This window comes from Tachypleus tridentatus, unplaced genomic scaffold (assembly GCF_004210375.1).
Source record: "Tachypleus tridentatus isolate NWPU-2018 unplaced genomic scaffold, ASM421037v1 Hic_cluster_2, whole genome shotgun sequence".
In the NCBI taxonomy this organism is placed as follows: domain Eukaryota; kingdom Metazoa; phylum Arthropoda; class Merostomata; order Xiphosura; family Limulidae; genus Tachypleus; species Tachypleus tridentatus.
Window position 1 is genome coordinate 29,017,437 of NW_027467782.1, and position 13,851 is coordinate 29,031,287.

The 13,851-nt window shown below is 33.8% G+C and overlaps 1 protein-coding gene across 1 annotated transcript in view; it reads left to right on the forward strand.

Moving 5' to 3' along the window:
- Positions 1 to 11,756: 11,756 nt before the first annotated feature.
- Positions 11,757 to 13,851, forward strand: part of LOC143243169 (uncharacterized) — a 139,705-nt gene continuing 137,610 nt past the window's right edge. Inside the window, exon 1 of the mRNA XM_076486962.1 lies at positions 11,757 to 11,953. Within this exon, the coding sequence (XP_076343077.1) occupies positions 11,764 to 11,953 (190 nt within the window). The 5' untranslated portion in view covers positions 11,757 to 11,763. The remainder of the gene's footprint in view (positions 11,954 to 13,851) is intronic.

The following is a 13,851-nucleotide window of genomic DNA, read 5'->3' on the forward strand; positions in this document are numbered from 1 at the left end:
TATTAAGTATACAAAACTAATATTCAAACACTAAAATAAATTCTATATGTGGAATACGTAATAGCCTATGAGTTACACTGCTAACTGATATACACTTTTGCTTTTCAAATCAGTTTAATGTTCTCATGCTATTGCTACTTGATAGCACTATGTGGCCCACCAGTGGTATGTCTACAGACATGCCACTAGAAACCTGGTTTCAATACCAGTGATGGGCAGAGTGCAGTTAGCATCGTATATCATAAGATTACATTGTGACAATGCAGATAAAATGTAAAATTATTATGTGTTAACTGCTAAATGCCAAAATGTTATGGAGTAAGGTTATTACTAAGCATATGCTATGTATTATTTTCAAACAACTACCATATTACTAAGTAGTGTTTATGCTGGGAAGCTACTGGAAATATTTTTTTTATTGATGTGTGCCATAGTTCTTCACCAGAGCCTAAACCAGTTCCACATAATTTTTGGCCTTGCGATTGCCCAAGATACCCCAAACCACTGTGACAAAGCTACCCCAAGCTTTCTTTTCCTTCATACTGAGCTTCTTGGGGAATTCTATGCACTCCAGAATCTTCTTTATTTGTGGTCCAACAAAGACACCAGCTTTGACCTTTGCCTCAGACAGCTTAGGGAAGATGTCTGGGAGGTATTTGAAAACTGCAGACACTTTATCAAGAGCTGTGACAAATTGTTTCATAAGACCCAATTTTATGTACAATGGTAGGAACAACACCTTCTGGACTTGGCCTTATGCCTGCTATCAGAGAACTTGATCTGTTGTGGCCAGTGCTTTCTGTTGTAGTGCACTATGGTGTCACTGCTGTCCCAAAGGCATAAATAACAGAGAAACTTGGTAAAGTCTCCTTGGAGACCCATCAGAAATGCCACCATTTTGAAGTCTCCAATAACATTCCAGCTATACTCATCATACTTCAAGGCTTCTAGCTAAGTTTTGATGCTGTTGTATTCCTCTTTGAGGAGCACTGAATTTTAAAAGGTCTAAAATTTGTATAATATAAAGTCTTAATATTCAAGCAAGCAAAAATTGTCTTACTTTCTAGAGTTTTTTGCAGTGCTCAAAGGTAAAATGAGGTGCCTAGGGTTTGTCTTTATCTCCAACAAGAATGCCAAAATATGCCTTATAGGTTTCACACATTTTAGCAGATGCTGTCACAGAGTACTTTTCTGCTCTTGTCTTGATAAATCAGCCACATACAGGTCTATGTGTTCACTTAGGCAGCTAGAACTAAACTGAAGTGGTGAGCCCTTGTATATATATTATTATGGAAAGTTCTAGAAAATTCTACAAGGTTCTTGAAAATTCTTGTAGGTTGAAGAAAATTCTCTATCAGTTATTCAGGACTGAATCTACCTAGAATGTTCTAGAAAATGGGTAAATTTGAAAATTTCATTACCCAGTTCACAAAGCAAAGTTTGAAGAGAAAAATATGTATTTTCCATTTATTTTAGGCATAAGAAATTGGGAAATAACACTTTCTGCCTAGGAACATGAAAAAATAAAAATTTTGTTATATAGTGTTAACTGTGAAATTATTTATTGATGATTGGTGCACTAACTGTCAGAATTATTTGTGTTGACTTTTTTAATTTTTGTAATTATTAAATGGATTGATGTTTTACCAACAGCAAAGAATAATGCAAGAGATGTTATTTATAATAAAACATGAGACATTGATCCTTTGTCTGGGTAAGAGATTTAACTTTGTTCATAAGTTCAATGGTGCAATGTCAAATGTTCTGTCAGGGGTTCGTTATTGTTTGTTATTAAGCACAAGGCTACACAAAGCGCTATCTCTACTCTACTCACCACAATTATGGAAACCCTGTTTCTAGCGGTATAAGTATTCAGATTTAAAAAAACGTAGCAAAGCGTTTGTAAATTAAATATTTTCTAAGATGTATTATATACAGCATTAGTTGTCTGTAATATTAAATATTTACTATTCAATTAATATTGTGTATCGATAGTTTGTATTTACAATTTTTTAATACAGTATTTTATAAAGTTCAACAGAAAATATTAAATACATTAAATAATAAGTATTTGACAGGTTTATTCATGTTTTTACTACAAAGAAATATGAGTGCCTCGATGTCTTACTGTAATCATCATCATCATCTGCCACTCGATTTCTTCAATGAACATAGGGCCGCCCGCAATTACTTGCGGATTCTTAAGGTTTTTAAGTGAGTAGGTTGTTAGCCCACTGCACCTAGCCGTCCCTAATTTATTAATGTAAGACTAGAGGGAAGGCAGCTAGTCATCACCACCCACCGCCAACTCTTGGGCTACTCTTTTACCAACGAATAGTGGGATTGACCGTCACATTATAACACCCCCACGGCTGGGAGGGCGAGCATGTTTGGTGCGACTCGGGCGCGAGCCCGCGACCCTCGGATTACGAGTTGCACGCCTTAACGCGCTTGGCCATGCCGGGCCATTCTTGTTGTAATATTACAATAATTTGTATTACATTTATCATTAAATTCAGCCGCTACTCATTTAAATTAGCGCTCGTTAAAATGTGAACAGTGCATAAAGATTTGGTTATTTTAAAAAATCGATAAGATTTCCTATAAAAACACGAAGAAGGTATTCGTATTTGTAACACATAAACTCTAGAACATGCCATAACGTGACCAATTAAATAAACGACATAATAAGTGCTGTCACCAAAGCGTTACATGGTGGCGCAGTTGAAAGTTCATTGCGCTTGTAGAGGTTGGGAGTGTTTTATTTCAGTACGATTTATTATAACTAATATGTCGATAAAAAGGTCAGCACATGTGCTTGGCCTGGATATTGTTCTCTTCGGCGTCTCCTGCTCTTCTACGTTACCAATATTACCATACACCACGTGACATCAACAACTTTGAACCAAAGTATTGGCACGTACTCTCCGTTCTTCACAGCTACGGACAGTATTTCGATTTAGAGATCTCTGTCAGGCCCTAAAAATACCCGTTTGTTGTAGAGCTTCTTCTTGAGTAAACACCATCAACCACGCTCGGAACCGCCACCTTTGTCTCGTGTCACACTTACTACACTTTTTCTTAAAACTAATTAGCGGTAGAAAAATACTCCAGTCCTCAGTAATACACACCTACCTGAAGATGACCTAAGAAGATCGAAACGTTATTCTCTCCTTATCAATAAAAGTGTTAACCCATACCAGCTTTTCTGAGTTACATATCTACCTTGTACGGAGCGAAGGAAAATAGATTTTCTTCGAACACCCCGGATGTTCCCTCTCCTCTGCTAAGACGGTTCGTAACTCTCGGCAGCATCCACAGCTCATGGTTAGATACTTGAACTAATTAAATTCTCACGTCAAACCGGTATTACCTTCAGCTAACAACTTACCTTCCACTTGTGAGATTAAATTAAACAGTTTCTGAACAACTCAGACTGACGACAACGGTGATATACGGAGTAAGATCCCTGTTGTGGTGGGCCTGCTGTGTAGACGTACCTTTAAAGTTCTTATGCAATACCTTTACAAGTATAGAAAAGTACCTTCACATGTTTAACCATTACCTCTAACACAGTACCTTTAACACAGTACCTTTACAGCTCTTAAACAGTACCTTTACACTTCTTACACAGTATCTTTCCACCTCGTACATAAGCTAGACCAATCCCAATAGTTCTACGGTAACTTTCTTGTTGCGAGCTATTATGAATGACAGAAAATGTGAAGCGACACTAAAACGTCACTTCTATAACGTGCGAATGCGCTTAATGTGACGAAATGTGCAAGTGAAATAGAAATGAAACCACATGACCATCATGAAACCGGTAACCTCGGTAATAATAGCCAAATATCACTTTACTTATCTCCCCATATCAGCTGCAGTAAACATCATATTTGGAAGACTTGAGCTCTAATAAAAATGTTGTCCACCATTTAAGCTATTAAACAATAATATAATACATTAGAACGATAATAGAATAATGGAAACAGATGTGGAGAACAATATAAAACTAACAATAAACTGAAAGCACAAACAAAGGCGAATCACAGTCACAAGGAAAACGAACCACTGAATCAACCCCGCTAAACATACCATAATAATCGAAGATATCTCAAGTATGTATAAACAACCACAGTTTGCCAAAGAAATTAAAATATTCAAACCAAACTCAAATATTACACAGATCAAATGACTGGTGAAAGACGGCGTCCTAGTAAAGGGCATTGACCCTAAAGACCTTAACATCCTAGTACAAGAATGACCCAAGGACACCTTTTAACAAATAACAATAAAATATACCGAGTGGGAACAACCCTCCCCATCAAATAGAACCTTTGTTATTCAAGGTTATACCCTACACAATGTACACGGGTGAAAACCTTAGTGACAAACATTAATATTCCACATACTAAAGTGGAAAGAATCATCTCACAGCGAATACAAGCACCTGAAAACTTAATAAATGTAAACACAGAAAATATCCACAGTATCCAAAACCAAAATCAACAACGGTATTAAATTATGATTCCAACAATATCCATTAGACGAAACCAAAATGGCTGTCACCACAGTTATACAATGCTACGGTCACCTTTGCTGCACCTAGTGCCATGATTTGTTTATGGTCTAAACCTCAATGAAAAACCAATTCACGTGAACAACTAAAGTGCTGTAACTGTGATTAAAACCAGAGGGTAAACTCTAAAGGATGCACCATATACAAATATATAAAAGTGAACATTTTAATATAAGAGGCAGCATAAAACATGTGTCCAACAGGTACAAAATTAAAGACAAACAAAACGCAACACACACAAAAACAAACAGTACCAAGGACTAAAATATCTCTTCTAATAACTCCTAAAAATTATAAAACTGCACAAAATGAGCTTCCAATGATACGTCAAACAAAACAAAACTGTCAAAATAAACCACAACAAATGAACAAATAAGCAAACAAACATGTACATGCACGTATATCCTATACCAAAACACAGTAAAGCAACACATGCTATAACAAAACACAATAAACCAATATATCACATACCAAAACACAATAAACCGACATTTCCTCTACCAAAACACAATAAATCAACATATGTTACTACAAAACACAATAAACCAGCATATCCTACACCAAAACACAGTAACCCAACATATCCCATACCAAATCACAGTAAACAAACATTTCCTATACCAAATCAGGGTAAACCAACATATCGTACATCAAAACACAATAAACTAACATATGCTACTCCAAAATACAGTAAACCAACATATCCTACATCAAAATACAGCAAACCAACATATCTTATACTTAAACATATTAACTCATTGTTCAAAACAAACATCAAATATTCAGAAGATGCAAAACATCAGACGAACTTACAACCATACTACAATAAAGTTAATAACCATATTAACACAAACATTCTATAATAAAGAAATTAATAACTAAATCAACACAACTATTCTACAATAAAATTAATAACCATATTAACACAATCATTCTATCTTGAAGTAACTAACCACATTAACACAAACATTCTATAATAAAGTTAATAACTATATTAACACAACCATTCTACAATAAAGTTAATAACTATATTAACACAATCATTCTATATTGAATTTAATAACTATATTAACATAATCATTTTATAATGAAGTTAATAACCATATTAACATAACCATTCCACAATAGAGTTAATAACAATGAATCTTCTTTTAAGGGCCAAAGTAAAAGGTATCAAGTGGAATGTTGACTTTTAACTGTTGGTGTCATGTTTATGTAGGAGCAAAAGTTATTGGAATTTACCAATTAGAGGAACTGCTTAATACGAACAGCGGACTTTCTAGGGTTTTAAGGATAGAAATAGATGTGTAATCATATGAGGAATGTCTTCATTGGGTATCTACATGCAGCAATGAATACATTAACAAAATCCAACGTTTAAATGAAAGATTATCTTGAAACAACAAAAAGGCCGGTTGAACATGCAGGATACTTTTCAGGGTAAGGGTGAATTATATATATGTGCTAGAGGTAGGCTACCCCTACGGATACGTTTCCGATAGCCCCAAAAAATACACTTTACATACAGATTAAACTGAACTTGCGTAGTAATGAGCTGTCCGTGCTCTGCTCACCATGAGTATCGAAACCCTGATTCCAACTTTGTAAGTCCTTACACCTACCGTTGTGCCACTAGGGGCTGGGAAGTAAACCTGGAAAACTGGGAGTAAACAAATTTATGGAATAGCTGGAGCAATGGAAAGATTTGAAACAGATGTAGAGTATAACAAGTTAAATAATAGTTTTAAAGATAAGTGGATTCGGGAATAAACTTACTTTTATTATTCTAATGTATTAAGAACAAAGCAGGAGTCCAGCGATGTATTAAAATAGAAGATTGATATAATGAAAATTATTGAAAATTGGTTAAATTTGGATATAATCGGTAACTGGAATTATTTTGACATTCGACGTCATACATTATTTAATAATTATAAGCTTTTTCTAAAAAAAAAAGTGGTTGTGATGACAGTCTGGTTGGATTGGAGACAAAAAGAAGTGAAGTTGAAACCATATGGGTTACAACCAGGGATTTCCATGTTGTAACTTCTTAATTAGAAGCTGTTAATGTTGTAGATCCTCTAATCTGACAAATTATTTTAATGAAAATTATGTAATGAAGTCAGAGTTGTTATTAATAAGGATACTGATGTAATAATTATCGGAGACTTTGATTATATGAACATTTATTGGAAGTGTATGAAGTCAGACAGTGAGAGAAAGAGGTTTATTACAGATGGTTTCCCAAATCGAATGGTTAGATAGCTAATTAGATGAATGCCAATTTACGTTAATTGTTCACTATTAATGGTGACAGGGTTTCAAGAGTTTAAGTGAGGAATTATTTGAGGAATAAATTAGGTTTAACTTTATGTTATATGTTGAGAAAAAACATGAACCTTTAGTTCCTGATTTTGAGAATAGAGACAATATTTATTAATTATTAGTGAACTGGGATTATAGATAATATGGAACATAACAAGGAAATATTTAAATACACATTGCTGTTAATATAGACTTGTTCCTAAACGGATAACAGGAAAGACCAGACCTAACTAATTTATAAAGGATAAAAGTGCGGCTAAAAGCCACATACAAAGTGTCCATAGATTATTCACCCAATTATAATCTTTATAAATTTTCTATTATATGAGCTATGTTAAAATGATTTACAGCAATTAATAAATATACGGAGTAGAAAAATCATGGATAACTGCCATAAGTTTCAAAAAGGGAAGAAGATTCCTTAAACTGTAAAAAGGCTAGGACTTTGTTTCAAAAATAGAGCAATTAAAAGGCTAAATGAAAAACAGTTGGTTCATAATAGTAAAACTGTTCGTGCGTTGTTTTGTTTAATTTCGTAAAAAGTTACTAGAGGGGATTTATTTCATTTATTTGTTAACAAAGATTAGACAATGTGTATTAAGTTAGCTCAACACTAGAGGGTACTAACAGTGTATTTTACAACTGAATTGGGATATATATATATATACATAGTGATGTAAACAAAAAAAGCCTCATAGTAGGTATATGTTACAAACAACAGAAAATTGGTACAGAGGCAGAAAACGTTTGATAAAAACATTAGTTTCAAATGTCATCAGGAGTTTTTTATTATTTTATGAATAAAATAATTAACGAAGAATAAATATTCGATTGTTTCTGGAGTTAAATAACCTCGAGCTTAAACGAATACAACTTATTGTTAACCGGAATTTAAGTTGTTATAAATAACGATAGAACTTTTACCAAGGCGTTTTCTACTGCATCTACACACCTTCGTAAACTTTACCAAAACAGCTTTCTCCTATAGTCTCTTGGAAAGTGATGCTTTCCCCAGGGATTTCCATGTCTCGTAGTATCTTCAAGAAGGGATTGTCAGGTGAATTTGGGTAATAGTTTGGGTTAGTAAGGTAACGCTGAGTAATATTACTCAACGAGCTGGCTGAGATTGCATGTGGAAGTTTCCGTCGACAGCAGTAATATATCCGGCGCCTCCACCAAACGCACACCAAGATGCTGGCAATAAGAACAAGCACCACAGTAAACAGGCATCCGTAGAGAACGGACGACTGAGGGTCGACTATTGTGTAGGAGTAAAAGTAGTTGGTAGACATGTTTCCAGGACTTTTGGAATGCTATAAAAATACAAGTGTTACACTAATGTTGACTTATGATCAAACTGTCTTACTGTTAGTGATATTTGTGGTCGTAATCCCAACAATATCTTACGAAGTTCGCCCAGTTTAGAAAATGTAGGGTAAAAATTTTTAATTATATACATCTCTCTACATATATATATGTAATACACTTGGATTTGTCCGTCTGGAACTTTTCTCGCAAATTTCTTGATCAAACGCTACAAATCTTATATTGCTATAAGGAGTCTGGATTGCATATTGGGTTTTCAATTCAGAATAATCTTAGCTGTTTTGTTTTCTCAGTCAAGCATGACTGAGTAGCTATCGTACTCGATGTCACAATGTCGTTGTCATCAAGTAAGAACTAGCTTCGATTTCAACATATTTTTTTATTTGGAAATTATTTTACACAAACAACACTTAAGCAGCGTGTTATTTCCTATTAAAATGAAGATTACAATGAATACCGTTACAGCCAATCCCACTATTCGTTGGTAAAAGAGTAGCCCAAGAGTTGGCGGTGGGTGGCGATGACTAGCTGCCTTCCCTCTAGTCTTCACTGCTAAATTAAGGACGGATAGCGAAGATAGCCATCGAGTAGCTTTGTGCGAAATTCAAAACAAAAAGCAAACAAAATCAAACCAGCTGCGTTCCCTCTATCGTAATCTGAGGGTCGCGGGTTTGCATCTCGGTCGCGCCAAACATGCTCGCCCTTTCAGTCGTGGGGGCGTTATAATGTGACGTTCAATCCCACTTTTCGTTGGTAAAAGAATAGCCCAAGAGTTGGCGGTGGGTGATGATGACTAGCTGCCTTCCCTCTAGTCTTACACTGCTAAATAAGGGACGGCTAGCACAGATAACCCTCGAGTAGCTTTGTGCGAAATTCCAAAACAAATTGCCTTCGAACGCAATTCCAAATAGCGAGATAAACGTAACCATTAAAGCAGATTCTGCAATGCATTGTGGAAAGGTTTCATGTTCCGGATGTTTTGGGTTCAAAGATAATACTACATTTGATAAAAAAAAAGTATACCCATATTATAATAGGTCAATAGAAAAGATCGAAAATTGTACAGTATTTGCTAGGTTAAAAGCAATCTTAAGTTTCACAACCGAAACCACAAATAATATCACTTATGAAAATTACACCAGTAAATATGACACCGTTCTCATCTATATTCAATTAATTGGTAAGTGGACGTACATTCAATTAATAATTATTGTGTCTTACCACTTAAAAACTTTCGGGTTTAATATGTGACCACTAAATGAGTCTATCTTTTCCTGTTTTCCAAATTTTTCGCACCCTGGTGACACAATTGTATACCTGTAGATTTACAACGCTAAAATCCGGGCTTCGATACCCGTGGTGGGAAGAACACAAAGAATCGATTATACAGCTATGTGTCAATTACAAACAAACCTAATTTTTTAGTATTTTTCTCTTGCCTTCATTTGCAAAACCATGTAACATCACATATTTTACAATACACAAACAAAACTTTAAAAAAATACAAGAATGTTATCATAGAAATCAGTAATTGTGTTTTTTTTTTATAGCAAAGCCATAGTAGACTATCTGCAGAGTGCACCAAGGGAAATCGGATCCCTGAATTTAGGGTTGTAAATCAGTAGATTTACCGCTGTACTAGCGGGCACTGAATAATTACATCTTACAGTTTTAAAACTGAATCAACCATTTTGACTTGTGTACCGCTAGTCGTATATTTAAAACTGAATCAACCATTTTGACATGTGTACCGCTAGTTTTATATTTAAAACTGAATCAACCATTTTGACCGCTAGTGAATCAACCATTTTGACTACCGCTAGTCTTATATTTAAAACTGAATCAACCATTTTGACTTGTGTACCGCTAGTCTTATATTTAAAACTGAATCAACCATTTTGACTTGTGTACCGCTAGCTAGTCTTATATTTAAAACTGAATCAACCATTTTGACTTGTGTAACCGCTAGTCTTATATTTAAAACTGAATCAACCATTTTGACTGAATCAACCATTTTGACTTGTGTACCGCTAGTCTTATATTTAAAACTGAATCAACCATTTTGACTTGTGTACCGCTAGTCTTATATTTAAAACTGAATCAACCATTTTGACATGTGTACCGCTAGTCTTATATTTAAAACTGAATCAACCATTTTGACTTGTGTACCGCTAGTCTTATATTTAAAACTGAATCAACCATTTTGACTTGTGTACCGCTAGTCTTATTTAAAACTTTAAAACTGAATCAACCATTTTGACATGTGTACCGCTAGTCTTATATTTAAAACTGAATCAACCATTTTGACTTGTGTACCGCTAGTCTTATATTTAAAACTGAATCAACCATTTTGACTTGTGTACCGCTAGTCTTATATTTAAAACTGAATCAACCATTTTGACTTGTGTACCGCTAGTCTTATATTTAAAACTGAATCAACCATTTTGACTTGTGTACCGCTAGTCTTATATTTAAAACTGAATCAACCTTTTTGATATATAAAATAACAAGCAAACAATAGCAAATAATTTAGCAAAAGATTATACTTATTTCTTCTTAAATAATCCCAAATAGTATATCCTGTCAACGTAATTAAACTTCAAAGTAATATATATTTACTTCACGTTTCTCATCCTTTTCAAAATCTATTTATAATAGGATATCTTAAAACAAACGATAAATCGTATTACAGTAATTACATAATTACTTACTCTTTTTAAATTCTAAAAAACAAAATAATTACCAAACTTGTGTGGTTCTTTTTAACTTAGAAGTCTAATAGTTTAATTATATTATATAAATAAATGATATATCATAAACGTTGGGCCTTAAGTCTCTAATTTACTAAAAAATATATCACAAAACACTTCTGCCTCTCTACAGATGGTTATAAAGTGTGTTAGATGGTTGCAAATAAATTTCAAACAAATATATAATCATTTCTTACCTGTTCTGCTTGATAGAAAGGTTTGAATGACTCTTCAAACGGCCCGCCATGGCCAGGTGAGTTAAGTCATACGACTCTTAATCTGAGGTTCGGATGTGCGCATCCCCGTTGTGGGAGCGTTATAATATGACGGTCAATCCCACTAATTGTTGGTAAAATAGTAGTCTAAGAATTGGCGGTGGGTGGTGATGAGTAGCTGCCTTCCCTCTAGTCTTACACTGCTAAATTAGGGACGGCTCGAGTTGCTTTGCGAGAAATTCAAAAACAAATAAACTCTTCAAAATGTATTCTACTGAATAATCTATATAGTTCCCCCAATAAGAATTTAAAATATCTTCCCCTTTTTGCTATCGTCCAGGCCTCTTTTGTTTACCAAAACAATTCTACACTCTCAGATAGTATGCTCATTTGACATGTTATTGTTAAACGTAAGTATAATTGCAATAGGAATTTGAACAAAGAAAGTTTGTTGTTCTTGTTTGTTTGTTTTTTCCATTTACTGACCTTCGACTGTCTAAGCTATATCCTGATACAATATTTAAAAATATAGAACTAAAACTAAATTGAATATTGCTTTGTTCATAACATGTGCTTTATCTCTTCTTCTTCAGATATGGATGGGGTAATTTCTAACATGACAGTTAGAACTACAGAAGGAAAGACGAAATTCAACGTGGCAGGGTTCATCGTTGGAATGTTACCTCCTCTTTTTATTTCCTTTAACATCATCTTGAAGCTTGGGAATCGTTCTCGTTATGCTGAGGAGCAGGGTATACGTGAGGAGCCGTTTTTGTTAGTTACTAAAGGCGTTAGTTTAAAATACAGTTGTGCTTTCATTAAAGATGAAAACCGATTGACATAACTCAGACGTTTGAAAGTGAAGAAAGGCACGGGATTGGAAAAACAATAAAATGCCAATATTTGTGTTGTATATTACATACTCTTTCTGTGAAATATGTTATCGGAGAAATAATAGTTAACGTGATTATCAATAGGAGGCAGCGCGTCTCAACTTTAACAGGGAAGATTTTATATAATATTAAATCGTGGGCTTTAGAAGCATTAGTTTTTAAACTGAAAATTGTCATCTGAATTATAATTTAAATATCTTTGGTTATGACTGTTTCACCAAATTAAAAAAATTATAAGTAAAACGCCACCTAAGTGCTCTTAAATTAAAATGCACGTGTTATAAACTAGGAGCCTACTTCAGTGATGTCGAGAAACCCACTTGTTGAGAATTTATATGCAAAACGGCTCGTTTGGGTTGAGAAAATATTTTACATAAAAGAGCGAACAACGTTTCGACCTTCTATGTAAAATATTTTCTCAACCCAAACGAGCCGTTTTTGCATATAAATTAGGAGCCTACTTGTATTTACAAGTAAGAAACTGTTTTGAAAAACGTACTAGGTTAAAGTAGATCAAAGTTTATCTTTGAGTGTTCATAAACCAAATTTGCTACAACTAACTTATGATCGGAATAAACTGAAAGTTATCTAAGTCAGCAGTACAGTTAATTAAACATATTTAAAGAGTGATTGTTAATATTATTTATACAGAATTATTATAGATTAGAATTCCACTAGAAGAGAAAATCATCATATTGCTAAAGATGGAGTTTTGTAGAAGTTTAACTCGAAAGGCTCACAATAATTTACAAATGTTTATGAACAATTCTTTTAGAAAAAAACACAAATATGGTTTGACTGCTTAACACATAAGGCATGTTATAATTTAAAATTAATAACAGTAAATTATTAAATCAAACATGAAAATTAGTTTGTTATGTTTAAAACTTTGCTATTGAATACATTTGATAATATAATACTTTTCGATGCAAATATATTTAACACAGATTTGGAAATTTCATTATTTTCATCGCTGTGTAGTAATACAATCACTTTTATTATTTTTTATTTATTTACAAAAATGTTATCATTTTGAGGCTATCCCGGTATTGATGACTGTTTTAGTTAACCTTTGTATGATTCTAGCATATTAAATGATAAAACATCACTGTATAAATAACTTCCTAATTTATAATAAACTTTCATTCTTCCTCTATATGTCTGTTTAAGTGAGAGACAAAAGTTATTTACTTGCTTTAGCAAGATCAACGAACCGGACAAACTTTTTTTTAGTATGGTTAAAAGTCTCAACGTTAATATGCCCAACAAATCTGGTACAAATCCAAGTACACTTTATAGAGTTATTAACCTAAAACCGCGAAAATGCATTATCTCCGCATTACAAACGATGTTTCAAAGTGATTCAAAGTCCAGATCCGACAATGGATCCAGATCAAATATGGAAACAGCAGTCCCTTACTGACTTCACACCTAGTGTAATGTTTACTGAGTACATTGGTCTATTAGTTTTCGAGATACGCACGCTGAAACAGACACGCACATATACATATGGACCCGACTGCAAACAAAACAAACAGAAAGCAACGGTAGAGAAACAGTATCTCCATTGTTTATGTTAACATCTACACTATATATTGATAAAGCTACGTTACAAAAATAATGGCCTACGATGTCACAAAATAATCTCAAAATAAGATGTGAGTGCGTTCTAAGAGTGGTAGTTAGTGTGAATTTTGGGCAACAAACTGCTTACGATTCTATGCTAAACAATTATTTGGTAAAAGTATGAATGTGTTTTTCTT